This window comes from Heloderma suspectum, chromosome 6, assembly GCF_057233095.1.
Source record: "Heloderma suspectum isolate Gila_16-S chromosome 6, 16-S_ref, whole genome shotgun sequence".
Lineage (NCBI taxonomy): Eukaryota > Metazoa > Chordata > Lepidosauria > Squamata > Helodermatidae > Heloderma > Heloderma suspectum.
Window position 1 is genome coordinate 5,981,871 of NC_139463.1, and position 19,982 is coordinate 6,001,852.

Genomic DNA, 19,982 nt, shown 5'->3' on the forward strand with positions numbered 1-19,982 from the left:
GGGGGAGAGGGGGAGAGAGAGAGAGAGGAGCAAATGCATTTTTTAAGCCCTAAGACAGGAATGGGAACATCTTTCAGCCAAAGGACCAAATTCAATTTTGGAGAAGCTCTTGGGGGCTGCATTCCAGTGGTGGGTGCTGCCAAAGGCAAAAGGGGTAGGGCCAAAAATGCCACCCCCTTTTTAGCTTACAGTGCTTACTGCCAGTAACTAAGCCTTAGGAGCGGCATTCTGACTTTTTTACAATGGGGAAAAAACTGCACAAAACCTGGGAAACCACGAAACAGTCAGCAGTTGGGGGAAATGGGGTGGGGCCAGAGGAAGGGATATGGTCATCTAGGGAACCTCAGAGGACAGACTGGGACCCCAGAAGGGCTGGATTTGGCCCCCAGGCCTAAGTTTCCTCACTCCTCCCCTAAGGACAAGCCATGTGTGTTGTTACTGTCACTAATTTGGTTGCCAGAATGCCCTGTAGGCCAGCCTTGTCAACTGACACTTCACAGGTCCCCTGTAGCAATATTCTGTGGCATGGTCTCCAGCTGGCCAGGCAAGGGTGCTTCTCAGAATATGGTTCTTTTCTTTCTAGGACACAACTGACTCCCTACATATAGGAGAGCATATTTATGTGTGGCTTATAACTTTTCTGAATGGCTTCTATGGGCCTGACCCATAAAGAGCTGCAGTCGCTGAGCTTTTCTACATGAGGCACTTATTGTGCACTTGTCGTTCCCTGCTCATGGCTGTTTACAGGTTCTTTAGACAGTGTAGTGACCCTCCAGTTTCACAGCACTTTCAGCGAGTTGTTTTAAGAGCAGGGCAAATGGCGAAAGGAAACACTGTTTCCGCTTGTGTATTTGTACTATTCTGCTATACCACAGTGCCACCTAGAAATTATGCAGTGAAAAAGCAGGAAAGGAACTCCTCGTGTAGTGCTCGAATTGCAATCCTGCAGCGAAACTGAAAGTAGATGTAACAGATTAATAGACTTGTATAGAAGGGCAGGGCTGAGCAACTTGTGGTCCTCCAGATGTTTTGGGCTACAACTCCCATTAGCCCTAGCCAGCATTGCCAATGGTGAAGGGCTGTGGGAGTTGTAGGCCAAAACATCTGGAGGGCCACAAGTTGACCATCCCGATCTAAGTTTTAGAATTAATTAATGATCAGAAGAGCATACAACAACAACAATCCAAACAGGCCTTACTTATCTTTTCCAAACTCAAACTTCCCTGGCCCATTCCTCAGCAGTTTGCCTTTCAGCCATCTGGGGACACGCCCTTCCACCTTTGTTGGGATAACCTGAGGTGTTTCTTCCACACTGGAGATAAGTGGCAAGATGCATTCCAAGCCCTTCCGGTGGCTGAAGGTGACTTGTTGCTGTTTCTGGTTCAACATGAGCCTCTGTATAACTGTGGAGAGAAAGCAAGAGGTCAGCAAACAGGAAGGCAACAGTGTCCTTGGTCCTGTGTGCTCCCCAAGTGTTATCAACAGGACAGTTCAATTTATGAAGTCAATTCGACACAGTTACAACTGTGGGAGACCATTCTGAAGAATGGATTTGTACAAGAGGGAATGGATTATTGTATGTCAAAAACAATAGAAACGGGGGGAAGCGATAAATGAATGGGCCCGGTAAAAAACTGGACATCTGGCCTCCACATTGGGCTTGTTGGAGAAAAACTTTTTCTCTTGAAGAACGACGCTTCAGAATGTTTTAGGTTCGAGCAGATGTTTATTGCTTAAGACACCAAGGTGTGGTGCAGTCAGGAGTGACCAACATGGCCCCTCGGGACTGAACCCAGAACAATAGGTGACTTTGGTATTTATACAAACAAGTAAACAAGGGAGAAAAACTTCCTTATAGGGAGTTTTTCCGGTTTCCAGAGAAAATGGCTCTGATAGGCATTGTGACTCATGTGCAGTAAGTTAATAAGCTGGTGGTTAATCAGCCACCGTCCTCTTTCCTGCGCGACTCTCAGCATGAGTATACCAAAAGGCATTTTTTTCTACTTCTGGCTGCATTGTAAAGATTGAATTCACAGCTCTACTCTGGGCAAGAGTGGTCTGTTCCAATCTTCCATCCCAGACCGCACTGTCCTTGTGGCAAACAGAACATCTGAATTAATTCATCACGCACATAAATTACAATTTGCACCCATGTTAAGAAGATGAAAATACACTTCATTCCAAGGAGGAAATCTCCATCATCATTGTTAATTTACATCTCTCACCATATAATTAATTTCAAGATTCTTGATTCTGATAAGTGCATTTGTAGTACCCCCACGCTACCTTGCCAGCCATTAACTTTGTCATTAAAGCTTTAATTCTTCAGTGATGTCTTTTGTCCACTCTATGTCCTGAGGTAATGTTGTTTTATGGCAGGCTTAACCATGCTCTCTTTCTTCCCTAATTCTCTCCTTGATTTATTCTTCCTTAACTAGCTTCTCCTTTTACTCTAAGGCAGGAGTTGAGAACCCTTCATGGCCCAAGGACCAAATTGGTCCCACACTGGGGCACTACCCAAAGTGGGCTGAGCCACTGCTCGCATGCGTCTCCCCCCACAACCCATACACACACATAGCCCATTCACACAAACACACTCTCACTGAGCTGCTTTTGGCAAGGCCTTGGTGAAGCATCTGGTGGGGGGAGAGCAAAGCGACTGAGCCACCAGCTTGAGGAGTGCTCCTCAAGGCTATGGCTGAGTTGGGAGCTGTTCTCCCACCTCCTCTGAGTGACAAGGGCTTTGGGGGGGGGAGGACCTCACTGGAGGTTTTGTGGGCCACATTTGGCTCGTGGGCCAGAGGTTTCCCACCTGTGCTCTGACAGGAACTTATCCTCTTCTTTCAACTTTTCCTCATACATTCAAGAGTTTTCTGTCCTCTGTTTTTTCCCCCAATTGCTCCTTGTGCCGTATCACCCTTCCCCCACCTGTGATTATTATAACATCACCACTCCTCATAAATATTTTTATAATACCAAGTACTGATTCTAGCTCCAGAGTTTCAGTACCTCTTTAATCTCTCAACCTCTTCCTTGAGGTAATACCAGAGTAAGTGTGTGTGAAAGGAACACATCAACTATAACCTAAGCAACCACTTTATTAGGACGCTGCCACCACCCTCCTCCTCGTGAGGAGAGAATAGTCTTTTTGTTTTGTTGTTTAATGCTATATTTTACTGTTTGTTTGCTTGATTGATGTGTTCTGACATATTCTTTCTCCTAATGACTATGGTAAGTAGCGGGGAGGGGGGAGTTAGAATGCTCAGACTTAAATGGTGTCTCCTGATCGGCTGTTGCTTTTTCAGTTGGGGGAGAGAGGGAATACGTGGGACTTGGTTTTCTTTAGATGGGGAGACAGGGATGGGCTTTCTGAGGGGTAGGTTTAGGGCATTGAGCTCCAGCTTTGGGGGTGGTTAGATTCTCCTGGAAGGCGGAGGGAGGTATATTTATGGTTTTGATGTCTTATTACTAGAAAGGTTAGAGTAGGTAAGGAATTAATACAAACTTGAAACAAGAATTTTACCACATGGAACTCAAGGTTCGTTGAAACATGCTATGCTAATCATGCATAAGCTCTGGAGAAAAAAATTGATACCATGAATAACAAAGGATGGGAAGTGAAGCTGCCAATATAATCTAATAAGCCATATAAGATACTTAAAGGGATTTCAGAACAATATATTTCAGATTTGCAACTTTGCATTTAAACTGGGCATCCTTCTGTCACAGATTTTAAATAATGGGTTGGATTCAGACTTAGTCATGCTCAGAGTAGACCCACTGAAATCAATGGTACTTAAATTAGTTGTTGAGTTAATTGTCGGTCCCATTGATTTTAGTGGATCTACTCTAAGCTTTACAATATTTGGATCAAACCCAAAATCTTTACTTTGGGTATGCCGCACGGATGAGTGGGATTAAGCAAATTACATAATAACTATGAAATAATTATTCTTGATTTTGTTGGTTTTCTTCCTCTCTCTGGATTAATTTGAAATCTTTTGAGGGCCATAATCAAAGAATGCAACTAGCAGAAATGCTGTGATCTTTGTAACTCAGAACCATGAAAGGTGCATATATATTGAAAGCTAGCTACTCTGAAGAGGGTTATATGTATTATTTATTTAAAGCTTTTTAACCCTGCTCTTCATCTGAAAAGGATCCCAGAGTGGCTTACACATATAAGTAATAAGCCAGTAATATGCTTGCCACATTAATCCAGTCCTCAGATTTCTAAAGTATCCTTTTTGTTATGTAGCTTAAATTGGGAATAAATCCAAAAAGCAAGAGTAGTATAATACCTTTATTAGGCTCAGCAAAATATTACAAAGAAGTGAGCAAGTTTTACATAACTCTTCCTTGGCCTGAAAGTTAAACAAGAAACAGAGATGGTAGTGAAGAGAAACATATGTTTTTGATAAAGGGCATGGTAGAAGAATAATTAGGAAGCAATTTGCAGAAAGATTTGGTTTGTGCCCAGTGCAAAAGATTTCGAGTTGCTCCAAAGCATACTATGATAAAGAAGCAATGATTTTGAAAATATGAAGGCCAGATTTATCTCTAGCATTAATTGGAACACACTTTGTAAGAGAGAGAGCAGAAGTAAGGAAAACCTGGTAGTCCTTATATGAGCAAAGCTGGAGATTTATTTTAGATGATGCACTAGGGATAGCATGGTATAAAAACTGAGAATGTTTTCATGATTGCAGTTTGGAGGAGAATTTTATAAGAGAAAAGTTTCAACACTCCCAGAAATCCTTTTGTATCTAAGATTTGTTAGATATGATAGTTATGGCTTTCTAGCAGTGTGTGTGTGCATGTGTGTGTGTGTGCTCTTTTTGTTTGTTTTGGTGATCCAAACATACACAAAGTTGAAACAAGTTTTCCCCAAAAGGGTGAAAACTAGAGAACAAAAATAATTTGGTTGAGAATCAGTTTTTAGATTACTGTTGTGGCTAAATGTTCCTTTTCTCCCATGGAAATAATATTGCCCAGTTCTTGTTCCAAAAAAGCATTACACTGATATCGAAGTAGACATAAGGCAAAACAATACACAGAGTAAAAGATATATTGCTCAAGGCAGGCATTTGTCCTTACTAAGCTTGCAACGATAGTATCAGTAAACACTTACATAATAGCACCAAGCTGAATTCACTATCTATGGATAATTCCGTCATTGCTTTCTCTCTCCATCCTGATGAAAATCTGACAGAAGGCAGCATTTTCATGTCAGAACTCATCAACAAAAGGACAGATTTGATTGAGGAATCTGTCCCCAGTGCTGTCAGCATAGCCCCTGGATAATAAGGCAACTTAAGAAACCTCTGAGTTCAGCCCCCATTATTCCAATGAGAAATTCACTACATATGCCTTGAGCTGATCATCCCTTAGGGAGTTTGTCCTTATATTTCCAGATTTCTGTGATGTGGAGAGGAGGTAAAAGGTTTAGTTGGCTGTTCCATTTTTTGAACAGCCCCATCCTTATAAAACTATCCAGATAGCGGCCTGGCTGCAGAGATCGCTGTTGGCAGCTGTTTACAGATGAGATCCCAGTCCCAAATCTGCATTCTCTAAATTAGAGAAACAGATATAATCAGTACATGCCTTCTGAAGAATAACTGGATCTTTTGCATCACCCCAGAGAGATCTCTACATCCAGTCCATCCAACAGTTTAAAACTGCTTAAAAACAGTCCCTAGCAGTAGGCTTGGAGAAAATGGAAATCTTACCTGGGATGTACTGGAGCACAGACCAAAGGAAATGAGCCACATTCTTAAACAGGAGGCTGATGAACGAAAAGATAAGGGAAAGCATCCGTGTGGTATGGAACTCAAATAAAGGCAACAGATCCCAAGTAAACTGCGTAAGCTGTCTATACCAAAGATGGCACAAGGAATCTAGCACTGATGGGAATATAGAGCAGGCTGGCTGAACACATCATTTCAGAATAAAAGCCTGGCTCAGCCTTTTCTGCAGTGGGAACAGGGATGAGGCTGCACAAAGCTGGCGATACGTTTCTTATGCAGTATCAGGCTACTGTGTTCCCTCTTTGCACTAAGGGCAAGTTAATGCCAAGAATCACTCTCCTTTAGCAAGAAAAAGAATAGCACATTTAGAATTATTTTAGAGTGGTGTATCTCAGAATCTCCTAATGAGATTTGCGATCAGTTAATTATTTCAAATAAACAAATCATACTTACTGTGAGCTGTCTCAAAATATTCAAATGTACATCCTGTGGCAAATAGGAAGGAAGTAAGTTTTATTTTCCAGTTAAGCTTCCGTTTATTTTTTTAACTGGGCAAGTAGTCCAGTCCAGACACCAGGGGCCGATCTACATTGTGCCCGCCATCGCAATGAATTCGGTGTCCCATCGGGTTAAACGCTCTCGCATTAAAACGTGATTATTCACACTCACCCATTTTCCCCGTTGCAGCGCTTCATCGAATGCGCAAGCTTGGTTCACACTGGAGCACTGTGCTGTTTTCCTGCTGTTTTCCTGCACGCGCTTGTTGTCAGGGTGGACACTGAGCCCATAGAATCCCAGAGTAGTTCTGATTCTGAGGAAGAGGAGCTGCTCCTGGGAGAGGAGCGCGCTCATCTTTCCCAGGGCCAACAGCTGACAGAGATTCCTCCCACCAGCATTCCTAGCTTAGATAGTAGTCCTGGGAGTGACAGAGTGCGGGAAGCAGATTTGCTGGATGCGTGACGCCGACGCAGGGAGCGGTGCCAAATGGAGGGCGCGGAAAGGAGGCATAGTGCCCGGTTGGCGTGCAAACAACGGTTGCGCCCAGAGGATCCAAGGGAAAAGGGGAGGGACTCTCCCTAGCCCATAAGTTCAGGGTCTGCCAGTGATTCTCTTTCAAACGGGGACCAACTGTTCCAACTTAGGACATAGGTACTCTGCTGCTCACATCTAGTTGCTAACAGTAGAGTTGTTACGTTGTAAAAGAGGAATAAAGCTTTGAAAAGAATCCCTTTGTCTGCGTCTGGACTTGGCTACTGGATTAGACTGAGAGAGGCCTTCAAGGAGCTCTTGACACTTGTCTGATCTCGGAAGCTAAGTAGGGTCGGCCCCAGTCAGTAGTTGGATGGGCGACTGCCTGGGAATCAGGCTTCCTGCACTGAGCAGGGGGTTGTTCTATCCCTTCAAATGAGACTAAGTTTTACCCCCTCCTATCCCCCGCTCTGGATGTGTGTTTTTTTAAATTAAGGCATTATCCTTGCAAAATCGGGGCTTCTCCGCAATGTTTTTTTTCCTAATTGAGGCATGATCTTCGAAGATTTGAAGTTGTGAAGCTTCACAACTTCGAATCTTCAAAGATCATGCCTGAATTAGAAAAAAAAAAACCATCATGGAGAAGCCCTGATACTGCAAGGATAACGCCTTAATTTAAAAAAAACCATCCGGAGCGGGGCATAGGAGGGGGTAAAACTTAGTCTCATTTGAAGGGATAGAACAACCCCCTGCTCAGTGCAGGAAGCCCGATTCCCAGGCGGTCGCCCATCCATCTACTGACCGGGGCCAACCTCGCTTAGCTTCCGAGATCAGACAAGTGCGTGCCCATCCAGTCCTTTGCTTCTTGCTGAGGAAACGGGGGCTGCTGAGGAAGCTATGCGATCAGTGGCCAGAAGAAGATATGGGGCCGTTGAGAGCTGTGATTGGACAGGAGGGAAATATAAACACCACCATATATGGACAGGCAGGGGAGGGGACTACGACCGGATACGGTAGCGAAGGTGGAAAATCAGAGCACGTTAAGGGGAAATACCAGGATATTAGGGTATTGAAAGCAGGAGCACGGAAGTGGGAAATTCCGGTTCCAATTCAAGGCGGCTACTGCGTAGTGTGAAAGGCGGGCGGTGAAACTTCATTGGAAGCGAAAAAAGGTGGTAAGTGTAGATCCAGCCTAGGTTGCTATTCCTGTCTCTTCCTGGTCAACAGAAAGTACATTTCAAAGAAAGTCGGAACCAGTCTGGATTGGGAGGGACGAGGGTGTAAATGGAAGGGGGTATGAGGGCTCAGGCCTCCTCCAGATTCCCCTAGAAGGTCTCTGCCCCCCAGGCTTCCAGTGCTAGACAGAATTGGCAGGCTCATGCAATGGGCCCAGTTCACTCTTCTTTCATTTTCAAAAGCAGCTGCTGCAAAGGACGGGATAGGTCCATTACAGGGTTGAGGTGGAGTCAGCATGACTCATCAATTCATTTAGGATTCTCCATGTGGCAAAATGAGGGTCTCCAATAAAATATAACTGCCTTCCTTCTCTGCCAAATGCCAGATACTGCTTAAAACCCTGCTTATCATGGGTTGATCACACACCACAATGCTTGAAATCCAAGCTTGCGGGTTGAGTGGAGTAGAACTAAACATCATCAGCCCAGGAGATTCTGCTCAGCGAATGAGTTCCCTGCCCCTGTCCACATTCCCCTGCTCAAGGAAGTTTGGCACACTGAACTGAGCTCCCTCAGTTTAACCCCACACCTTTCCCCTATCATCCACCATTTGCAACTGTAAAAAAAATAAATGAATGGGAAAAACAAGCTGCAAACTATGAATGGGTTAAATTCCATTCCATGGTATTCAAACTGATTGAAAGAGCACTACTGCGCTTTGATGAATAGAAAACAGAAGCTATAATAAGAACAGCAGGCTAGCTCTTAACCCCTTTCCTCTTTTCCACCCTTCTCCTCCTGTCTCCTCCTGGGTGGAGAGAGAAAATTTCTGTGTTACTCTGAGGGGGCAACATAGTGCGATTGCTTGATTGGGAGAAATGAATGAATCAGAGGCTGCTCTCTGAGAACGGATGGAGCAAACTGCTGCCTTAGTCTGAAGGGGCAAGCCTGTGTCTGAAAGCCCCGTGGGCAGCCCCACCCCTTGACCAGGTCATTTCCAGTAATACCATGCCTGGGTTTTAATGCCCGGGGAGCCATTTTAAGGGGAAAAGATGCACTAAAAAGCCTGTCATGAAGTGGACGGACTCCATGAAAGCTTATGCCAGAATAACTTAATTTGTCTATAAAGTATGCCTTAATAATTAGAAGTGGTTCTCTTTGTGAATTAAATTTAACCATATAAAATCCCTAATGCCTTACTGTGATATTTTGAATGTATCATTTAATTCCTCTCAGTAAATTACTCCTCGGCTAAGCAACTGTGTCTTCAATCTCCAAATCCCCTTAACCCCGCAAGGTGCTACACTTTGGGATGCTCAAGTGTCAAGGTTGCATGTCTGAAGGTGCACACTCAGGCAAATGTCATACAGAAGGGACACTTGGCAACAGACCATAAGAGGCCCCAGCATGTGGTGCTTGTTCCACAGGAGCTAGACCCTAATCCCAGGTAGCTTTTTATGTCCTTTCTATCCTTCTCCCTTGATCCTCTCCCTTCTTGTTATTTCTAATCCTTTGTATAGTTAGGGCAGGGGATCATGCTAAAACTGAAGCTGTAACTAGGGAAGTCAGAGAATTCCGCCACGGATCTTGGTGAGGCCGAATGCCAGTGCATTCGCCCCCCCGAAATCTGTGGCGGAATGGCCTGCCCCCCCGCCCCCCCACGGATCCCCCCGGGATGAGACTTACCCGGGGTGGATGCTCCGGGCGGTGGCAGAGGCTCCAGCGGCAGCTTTGGCGGCGGCTGGTCTTCCGACCGGCTGCCGCCGCCGCCGCCACCATTTGCAGTCTTGTCGGAGTTTTTTTTGTATTTTTTTACAGAGATGTGATAGGCTACGTAAAGACTTACGTAGCCTATCACATCCCGTTTTTTTTTAAAAAAAACTCATACGCAAATGGCAGTGGCTACGGCCGCCATTTGCGTTCCTTATTTTTCGCCATCTTAGTCTATGTAAATATTTACGTAGACTATTACGGCGAAAATAAAGGGGAATGCAAATAGCGTAGTGGGCGCTATTTGCATCCCTTTTTGATTCGCCGTTTTAGCCTACGTAAATATTTACATAGGCTAAAACGGCGAATCAAAACGGGACGCAAATAGCGCCCACTACGCTATTTGCGTTCCCCTTTATTTTTGCTGTAATAGTCTATATAAATATTTACGTAGGCTAAGACGGCAAAAAATAAGGAATGCAAATGGCGGCGGCCATAGCCGCCGCCATTTGTGTACACATTTATTTATTTATTTATTTGCCCAGAGCCCTCCGCGGCCGGAAATCCGGCTGCAGACGGCTCTGGCCTGGGCCTGGCCGGCTGCTCCGCGGAGCCACCGCGGAACACAGCCGGCCGTCAAGGATTCCGGGAGGACCGGATCGCCTCCCCCCACGTCAAGGATTCCGGAGGGAGGGACAGAACGCCTTCCCCCCCACCATGAACAGAATCCGCGGAAAGGTAAGTGACTTTTGTACATCCCTAGCTGTAACCTGTTCAGGCCAGTCAAGGCCTGACAAAGTAAAAGTATTGTAATCCAAGCAGCTCTCTCCTTGAAGAACAGTCTGTTGTGTATACCTTGACATGGTAATATATGCATTAAATTCTTAATCCTTCTTTATGTTCTGCTGCTATCTGGCTCAGTTGTGCCTCTGCTACTGTCACCATACTCCAAATTATCCCTTTTGCACACAGGCCTCCCTGAGCCCCCTGTATGTCCCCACATTATCCGCATCTTTTATATCACAAGTGAAGACCTACTTTTGGGTCTCTCTGATGTCAGCGGGTGTCACCATGCCCACCTGACATAATATACTCCCTGGCCCAAGCATCGGGTAGATCTTCCACCTGGCACTTGGGCCACGGACCAGACTTTGCTGCCCATGGGCTTTCTAGATTAGGGAAGCCCCGCTCACAGCAAAGCTGAGCCAGACTATCCCCCATTGCTCCTCCAATGGGGTGGCAAGAGAGACTAGGTCAGCTCTCCCCATCTTTGCATGCCCCGTCTCCTTCCTGCAAGGGGGAATGGGGGGGGGGCGTAAAGGAGAAGCAGTTGAGTTCCTTTAGCTTCTCCAACAGAGAAGCAAAAGGGACTCAGCCAGCTTTGCACACCCCGCCTCCTTCCACCATTCTGAAGAAATATGGAAAGTAAATCACATTTTGGAGTTTTGTCTTCCTACATATTGTAATTACGGTGTTATTATAGTATGTGAAGTTTAAGACAATCTAGTATTGTTTATCGTTGTTGCATTGACACTTTGAATATACTTTGTGTATGGTTGGTATTACACCCCACTGTATTATTAAGAAGTATTTTGTACATTGTTAAATAGAGACCTTGTGTCCTTAATGGCCTTGTTGCGCATATGAGTTGGATCATATGGGTTGGATCATATGGGTGTGTGCACACTACATATTAATTCTAGGGAAAAGCTCCTATTATATGTTTGTTAAACTGAAACACAACTTGTATAGTGTGTTACAAACTAGATACCCCTAGTTTGGTACCATTAGTTGCTCTTCTGTGTCCTTCCAAGCACGGTTGCACACATTGCAAATGATGCATGTAAATGAGTAGTTGGGTGTATATACACTACAGATTTTACTTAAAAAGTAAAAGATTTTCATTTTTATTTTTGTGTGCATATTCACACAATTTTGTTTTTGTATATGTAACCTTTTTTCTGGTCCATTAATCTGTTTGGTTGGTTTGGCTGGACTTTAGTGTTGTGTCATATCTGATTGGACTGTATGTGTTTAAACTGCTTTATTGTACATCACCCAGAAGAATTAGGTCATGCAAAGACTAATACATTCAATAAATGTATAAATAGTCAAACACCTTTGCCTTTTTGGGAAGACTGTGTCAAGAGATTGCTTATAAGGATGATGTACTCACAATGGAGAAATGGAGATAGAGGTCAATATATATTACCTTCTCCAGAGTCTCAGATTTCTCTCAAAGAACTGCTCAGCTAAGCCTACTTTTTGCTTGGTACATAGAGATTTTTTTCTCGGTTGAATGTGCGAAATCTATTTCATAGGTCTGTTGCAAATGCACAACTGTGCATTCCACCAGCAGCAGCCATATTTCTAGTAGAAAGAACAATCCGGGGCATTGGCAAACAAGGCCCCACGCCCCATCCCGCTGATAGATATCCTAGAATAACACTGGAATGTACACTGGGGGAAGAAAACACTGCTCAAGTTTGGAACAGAGAAAAGTAGATGACCAAATGCAAGTACTCTCTAACAAGTATTGCTGTTGACAGTAGTTTCCATTAATTTTTACTAAAACAAAGATTAACCTATAAAAATTCAGTACTACTATTTTGTCTCCCCAGTATAATTGGGGTTTTCTACCTCTACATTATCTTGTTGAAGAGTGAAATGTGATGATGTAAGAAGTGGGGTATTACAAAGTTACTGTTGAATAGTTTCTATCAAGCAAAACAAGGCAATGGTCAATATAATGTCCTGGATTTCCATAAGCCAAAATGAAGAAGTACTGGTAAATGGTCTATAAAATAATATACCCACATCTATACATTTATGTGCCACATATATCAGGAGAATAAAGCATTAATTAACAAAAACTTTAGAAGCTCACTATGCTCCATAATATTCTAAATTTTACAAAGTATGGGCATGACTCATAATTTCCTGCTACTTTAATGCATGCCCTCCACTCCATTAGCACAGGCAACCAAATCATCTGGCAGATAATCGAACAAATGGTTGTTTGTCTTCTCAATCCCTGGGTTCGTTTGTTGTTTCCCTCCTCCCTTACCCACTCCATCCTGTATCCCAAATACCTTTGTGGCACTGTAGTACTGACATGTACAGCAGCTGCGGGGGCGGGGGGGTGTTACCACTCTTTCCCACCACCTCTGTAGCCTAGTAAAACAACCCATGAAAATGACCCATGAAGAAACCACAGTTCTGGGTCCACCCATAGTTCACAACACAATAACAAACCATGGGTTCTCTTTGTGGGTTGTTAGTGGTTAACAAACCATGGCTTGTTAGTACAGCTGGATTCACACAACAACCCACGATTCAACAACAACCCAAGGTTCAACAACTCTCACGCAAACCATTGTCAACCTGTACTCTGGCTTGTCAAGTTGTGTGAACCCATGGTTTAAACAACACAAGAGTTCACAACCCATCAACAAACCATCGGTTCTTTTTTGGGGTTGTTCATGGTTAACAAACGATGGTTTGTTAGCATGGCTGGATTGTCACATCATGACAACCCAGAAACAACAACTGTTTATTTAACAATGGGTTAAATAAACCATGAGTTAGTGCTGTGTGCAGATCAGGTCTGCAACTCTTAGCTAGCAGGAGCTAGAGGCCTTATCGGAGATTGTTGCAAACTGCTGGGCTGGGAAGTTTTTGAGCCAGTTGACAACTGTTTCTGGGTTATTTAGGAAAGCTGCAGGTTAAACAATAGGATGGAAAAGATTTAGGAGAAAAAGTAATTACCAGCTTAGCTATGCTGATCAGATGTGACAGCTTTAGGCCCAATTAATCTTCAATTCAAACCTCACCCACTAAAACAGGAAAGTGGATTATGGAAGGAAAAGTGGCACTCAGACCCTTCAGGAATTATATTTCTCAATGACAATGAAAAACAGGTTTTAGGCAATGTTAACAGATGGAAATAACTACTAATAGTTTAATAATACATCTTTACATATTGCATAAAATAATTTCCCCATTTTTGGAGACCAGTTTTGCAGATCATTAAGAAAGCATGATTTTATTTGGGGACAAGCAAGTCTGGCAAATACTATGCACAAGCAAAACAAGGTAATTGTTTACAAAACTCTTGCTTCCTTTCTGTTTATTTTCAGCTGCTGAGTCCCCCCAAATTCTAAATATTGGTAAAGGAAAATACAAAATAATAAAATACACAGCAAGAAAAACCAGCCTTCTAAAAACTATTTAGATGCAACAGGTGTTTAGTATTAAATGTGGTTTTATCAAAACATACTGAGCTCAAACCATCCAAAGTGAATCACTGTTCAAAGATTCAGTGTGACAACTTGCACTAACTTACTTCTATTGAAATCAATGAGATGAAAGTGCTTAATATGGTCTGGATTATGCCTACAGAAGCATCAGTCAAAATAAGTCATTTTCTCGATCATATTTAGAATCAAACTGTGTAATGTTTATAACTTTTCCATCCCTCTTTTTCTCTGAGCATTGTATGTTAGGTATAGTATACCAGAATCTCTCCATTCTGTCCTCCTGATATATGACATCCCAACCAAACTTAAAAAAATATATTATAGGCAAGAGCCTGCTCATAAAAACACAGTCCCACATAACTGTTCTAAAACCAATACCCTAATTACTATTTCATTATAACTACCGACGCTCTTTTTAAATAAGGCTACACTGCTTTGAAAAGGGTTGGATATCTTGAATCAGTAGAAGAATCAAGACAGATAAAAGGGTGTTCCATTCTCAGCTATACAATTCTAAACATGCAGCCTGGGTTATAGATTTCAGATAGATTTGCTAGCTAGACCATTTTCACTTTGTAGAGGGCCTGCAATCGCTGCAAACTTGTGCCTTAGATTCTCTCTTTTCAACTTCAAGTGATGTTCTATAGAAGCAGCTTCTTTCAGGATTCCTTGAAGCTCTTCTACATATGAAGCATCCATCGCTGCTCTCTCACTTTATTTACACAAAACAGAGAACACCTATAGTTAAAATAGTTATCTATAGATCTTTAATATCTACAGATTTTTGCTGATACCTACTCAGTTTGCAAACATTTTAACAATAACATAGTTGGCTGTTAAAAAGCAAACAGAGCAGTATATTTTCTCATTGTTGAAGTACAGCATTATATTCACATGTTTTCTGGCTCAGGGTAGAAACAACGGTGGTGCTTATAGAAAATGTGATTAATTGTAATGTCAATGTGCAGTAAGATTGGAACAAAAAATAGATTATGTGTTTTGTTCTGAACACACTGCACACAATGACAGTAGTGATCAGTTCAATTTTGAAGCACCTGTCTAACCATAAATGTTACGACAGAAGATACATCCATGAACAGAGTGAAAAATCAGAACACACCCAACTGAAGACTGTATTTCCTGAAACTACACCGCCACATATCATGAATCTCAAATACAGCAGTTATTCCAGCTGAAAGAATTTTGTGACAATGTGAGAAAGAAATAACTCATCTGTTCTGCTTTTTAATGAATGAAAGTGACATAAATACAATTTTGAAAATATCAACAGTTTAGTTGACTATGGGTATAAATGCTGGAAATAAAATAAATAGAATTTTACTTGCCTTAAAATATGAGCATATTTTGATAACAGAGCATTGATTTCTTTGCTTGTATCTGTTAATATAAATATTTGTTTTAATTAAAACATAGATGCACGGGTTTATTGTAAGTTATAGGTAAGAATGGTTGATATTCTTTTTAAAACATCACCATTTAAAACTTTTTCCAGGGCTTCAGTTTTGTGAAGTGACGGGGAGCTTTCAGAAAGAGACAAATCTGTTTTTTCAAATGGAGACAACTGTGGATTTTCTGAAACTTCATTCTACCAATGGAAAACAAACAGCAAAACACTGGAACAATCTTTTCATCCTGCAGAACTATGCCCACAGAATTCCACACCCACATATATTTATATCTGTATATGCCTCAGAGGCTTTAACAAACCCAACCCAAATTGAAATGGCAACAGCTGTAATTTAAAAAATAAAAACACTCTCTTGTTCTCACCTTCCCTTCCTTTTTACGTTTACTTCTATTTTCATCAGACTTTACTGGGTTACTTGTCATTGTTACCTGATAAAAAATGCAGTGTCATATTTGAGAAATAAGACTTTTTTTCTTGTTATGGTACTGCAAGATAAAAGCATATTAAGAAAAAAACCAGTGTAAGTGCAAAATAAGTTCACAACGTTTCCTCACTCACTCCCCAAAAATTGATACAGAAGCTTTAGAAAAAAGTGACAGAATTTGTATAGATCACTGCCTTGTTGTGACGAAGGGGCTTGCGTAACTTGGTGAAGCCATAAGCTATGCCGTGCAGGGCCACCCAAGACGGACAGGTCATGGCGGAGAGTTCTGACAAAGTGTGGTCCACTGGAGAAGGAAATGTCCAGTATTCTTGCCAAGAAAACCCCATGGAACGTATCACAAGGCTAAAAGATATGACGCCGGAAGATGAGCCCCTCAGGTCGGAAGGTGTCCAATATACTACTGGGGAAGAGCAGAGGTATTTTCCAAGTAGTGCCAGAAAGAGTGAAGCGGCTGGGCCAAAGCCGAAAGGACGCTGGAGGTGGTCAAACATGAGATGGCAAGACTGAACATTGACATCTTGGGAATCAGCGAACTAACATGGACAAGCATCGGCGAATTTAATTCAGATGACCATCATATCTACTACTGTGGGCAAGAATCCCTTAGAAGAAATGGAGTAGCACTCATAGTCAACAAAAGGGTGGGAAAAGCAGTACTGGGGTACAATCTTAAAAACGATAGAATGATCTCAGTACGAATCCAAGGCAAACCATTCAACATCACAGTAATTCAAGTCTATGCCCCAACCACTGAGGCTGAAGAAGCTGAGGTTGATCGGTTCTATGAAGACCTACAACACCTTCTAGAACTAACACCAAAAAAAGATGTCCTCTTCATCATAGGGGATTGGAATGCTAAAGGAGGAAGTCAAGAAATCACCGGGATAACAGGCAAGCATGGCCTTGGTGTACAAAATGAAGCAGGCCAAAGGCTGATAAGAGTTTTGCCAAGAGAACACGCTGATCATAGCAAACACTCTTTTCCAACAGTGCAAGAGGCAACTCTACACATGGACATCACCAGATGGTCAATATTGAAATCAGATTGATTATGTCCTTTGCAGCCAAAGATGGAGAAGCTCTATACAGTCAGTCAAAACAAGACCTGGAGCTGACTGGCTCAGATCGTGAGCTGCTTCTTGCAAAATTTTGGCTTAAATTGAAGAACGTAGGGAAAACCACTAAACCATTCAGGTATGACCTAAATCATATCCCTTACGAATATACAGTGGAGGCGACAAATAGATTTCAGGGATTAGACCTGATAGACAGAGTGCCTCAGGAACTAAGGACGGAAGTCCGTAACATTGTTCAGGAGGCAGCAACTCAATCCATCCCAAAGAAGAAGAAATGCAAGAATGCAAAGTGGCTGTCTGATGAGGCTTTACAAGTAGCCGAGGAAAGAAGGGAAGCAAAAAGCAAGGGAGAAAGGGGAAGATATATCCAACTGAATGCAGAGTTCCAGAGAATAGCAAGGAGAGCCAAGGCCTTCTTAAATGAACAATGCAAAGAAATCGAGGAAAACAAAGAATGGGAAAGACTAGACATCTTTTCAAGAAAATCAGAGATCTCAAGGGAACGTTTTGTGCAAAGACGGGCATGATAAAGGACAGAGAAGGTAGGGGCCTAACAGAAGCAGATGAGATTAAGAAGAGGTGGAAAGAATACACAGAAGAACTATACAGGAAAGATCTGAATGTCCCTGATTGCCATGATAGTGCGGTCACTGAACTTGAGCTGGACATCCTAGAGTGTGAAGTCAAGTGGGCCTTAGGAAGCATTACAAACAACAAAGCTAGCGGAAAAGGCAGTATTCCAGCTGAGCTATTTAAAACCCAAAAGATGATGCTGTTAAAGTGCTGCACTCAATATGCCAACAAATTTGGAACACTCAACAGTGGCCACAAGACTGGAAAAGGTCAGTTTACATTCCAATTCCAAAGAAGGGCAATGCCAAAGAGTGTTCAAACTACTGTACAATTGCGCTCATTTCACATGCCAGCAAGGTGATGCTCAAAATCCTACAAGCTAGGCTTCAGCAGTATGTGAACCGAGAACTACCGGAAGTACAAGCTGGGTTTTGAAGAGGCGGAGGAACTAGAGATCGGCAACTTTGACTGCATCATGGAGAAAGCAAGAGAATTCCAGAAAAACATCTCTTTCTGCTTCATTGACTACGCTAAAGCCTTTGATTGTGTGGATCATAACAAACTGTGGCAAATTCTGAAAGAGATGGGAGTACCAGACCACCTTACCTGTCTCCTGAGAAACCTGTACGAGGGTCAAGAAGCAACAGTAAGAACCGGACATGGAACAACCGATTGGTTCCAAATTGGGAAAGGAGTACGACAAGGCTGTATATTGTCGCCCTGCTTATTTAATTTATATGCAGAGTACATCTTGAGAAACGCCGGGTTGGATGAATCACAGGCTGGAATTAAGATTGCCGGGAGAATTATCAACAACCTCCGATATGCAGACGATACCACCCTAATGGCAGAAAGCGAAGAGGATCTCAAGAGCCTCTTGTTGAGGGTGAAAGAGGAGAATGCAAAAGCTGATTTGAAACTCAACATTAAGAAAACGAAGATCATGGCATCTGGCCCCATCACTTCCTGGCATATAGAAGGGGAAGAAATGGAAGCAGTGACAGATTTTATTTTCTTGGGATCCAAGATCACCGCAGACGGTGACTGTAGCCATGAAATTAAAAGACGTTTGCTCCTTGGGAGGAAAGCTATGGCAAACCTAGACAGCATAGTAAGAAGCAGAGACATCACCTTGCCGACAAAGGTCCGTCTAGTCAAAGCTGTGGTTTTCCCAGTAGCAACGTATGGCTGTGAGAGCTGGACTATAAGGAAGGCTGAGCACCGAAGAATTGATGCGTTCGAACTGTGGTGCTGGAGAAGATTCTTACGAGTCCCTTGGACTGCAAGGAGGTCAAATCAGTCCATCCTAAAGGAAATCAACCCTGAGTGCTCATTGGAAGGACAGATACTGAAGCTGAAGCTGAAATATTTTGGCCACCTAATGCGAAGAGAAAACTCTCTGGAAAAGACCCTGATGCTGGGAAAGACTGAAGGCAAAAGGAGAAGGGGACGGCAGAGGATGAGATGGCTAGATAGCATCACCGATGCAATGAAGATGAACATGAGCACACTCCGGGAGGCAGCGCAGGACAGGAAGGCCTGGCGTGCTATGGTCCATAGGGTCACGAAGAGTTGGACACGACTTAACGACTGAACAACAACAATAAACAGAGAAATGTATTAAAAGATGATGATCCATCCCTTTACGTGAGCAATCAAGGACTGTATATGGCAATAATGATTAGTCCATTACGTTAATGGTGCCATGATAGTTGCATGACTGTCTTCTAGAATCCCCCCAATTGGAAATATTATCGTTTGAACTATGGAGAAGTCCAAAATCAAGAAAAACAACAAACATCCATGTAGGAAACATTGGAAAAAATCCTTATTTTGAAATATGGTTGAGCAAGTTTATTTAACCTAAACATATTGGCTATCAATACTAACAAGATGAGCAGATCTAACTCTAAACACTATAGCGCTTTTCATACGTTTATCTAAACATGCAAACAGGAGAGTGGGGGGAAGGGATCAGGATTGCCGCTGCTGGCCTTGGCCCCACCATTCAGACCCATTTGATGGAAGTATGAAACTGTACATTTATATCCTTCATCTGTGTGCTTGGGTAACGTTTGCACAGGGAGGGTCTCAGATCATGCAGACATAGGCTACACACATACAGTTCATATGTCTGTGGGCTCTTCAAGAGCGTTCACGGCCATGAGCAGGTGCAATCTCACTCCACTGGCCAATGCATTCAGATGAACATGTGAAAAGGGCAGACACCCCTTGAGAAAGAGGAAGGATATCTCAAAAAGCAGCAGGAGGATTCTTTTTTTGCCTTGTGTATTTCCAGCTGTTTTTGCTCTGAATATCAACTCTCTATACTTTCGTGATGCGTAACCCACTCATCTCAACCAATTTTTGTGGCAAATTCTGAGAAATGCTGGTCACCATCCAGTACTAGCGAATTGTTTTTAAGGGTTTACCCCCACCAACCTTGGGATTTTTAAAAAATATAACCATTTCCTCCCACAGACCCTATTTTATTTTTTTTTATTTTTTTGCATCACCCACTTTTGGAGAACTCAAAAGCTTGCCCCCTACTGCGAAATGTTACTTGGCTGTGATAAAGGTATCTCTGGACTATGGCTTT

General features: G+C 42.7%; 1 protein-coding gene across 8 annotated transcripts in view; it reads right to left on the minus strand.

Annotated features, from left to right (window-relative positions):
- Positions 1 to 19,982, minus strand: part of LOC146340404 (carotenoid-cleaving dioxygenase, mitochondrial-like) — a 105,482-nt gene that overhangs the window by 27,965 nt on the left and 57,535 nt on the right. For 2 of the 8 annotated variants that reach the window (XM_084803491.1, XM_084803498.1), the window contains one exon: positions 1,199 to 1,403. In XM_084803491.1, coding sequence (XP_084659617.1) covers positions 1,199 to 1,403 — 205 coding nt within the window. Of the gene's footprint in view, positions 1 to 1,198; positions 1,404 to 5,131; positions 5,476 to 5,729; positions 5,786 to 6,200; positions 6,234 to 6,416; positions 6,672 to 19,982 lie in introns of those variants that run through there. The other 6 variants (XM_084803497.1, XM_084803492.1, XM_084803494.1 and 3 more) reach the window with 6 other exon arrangements.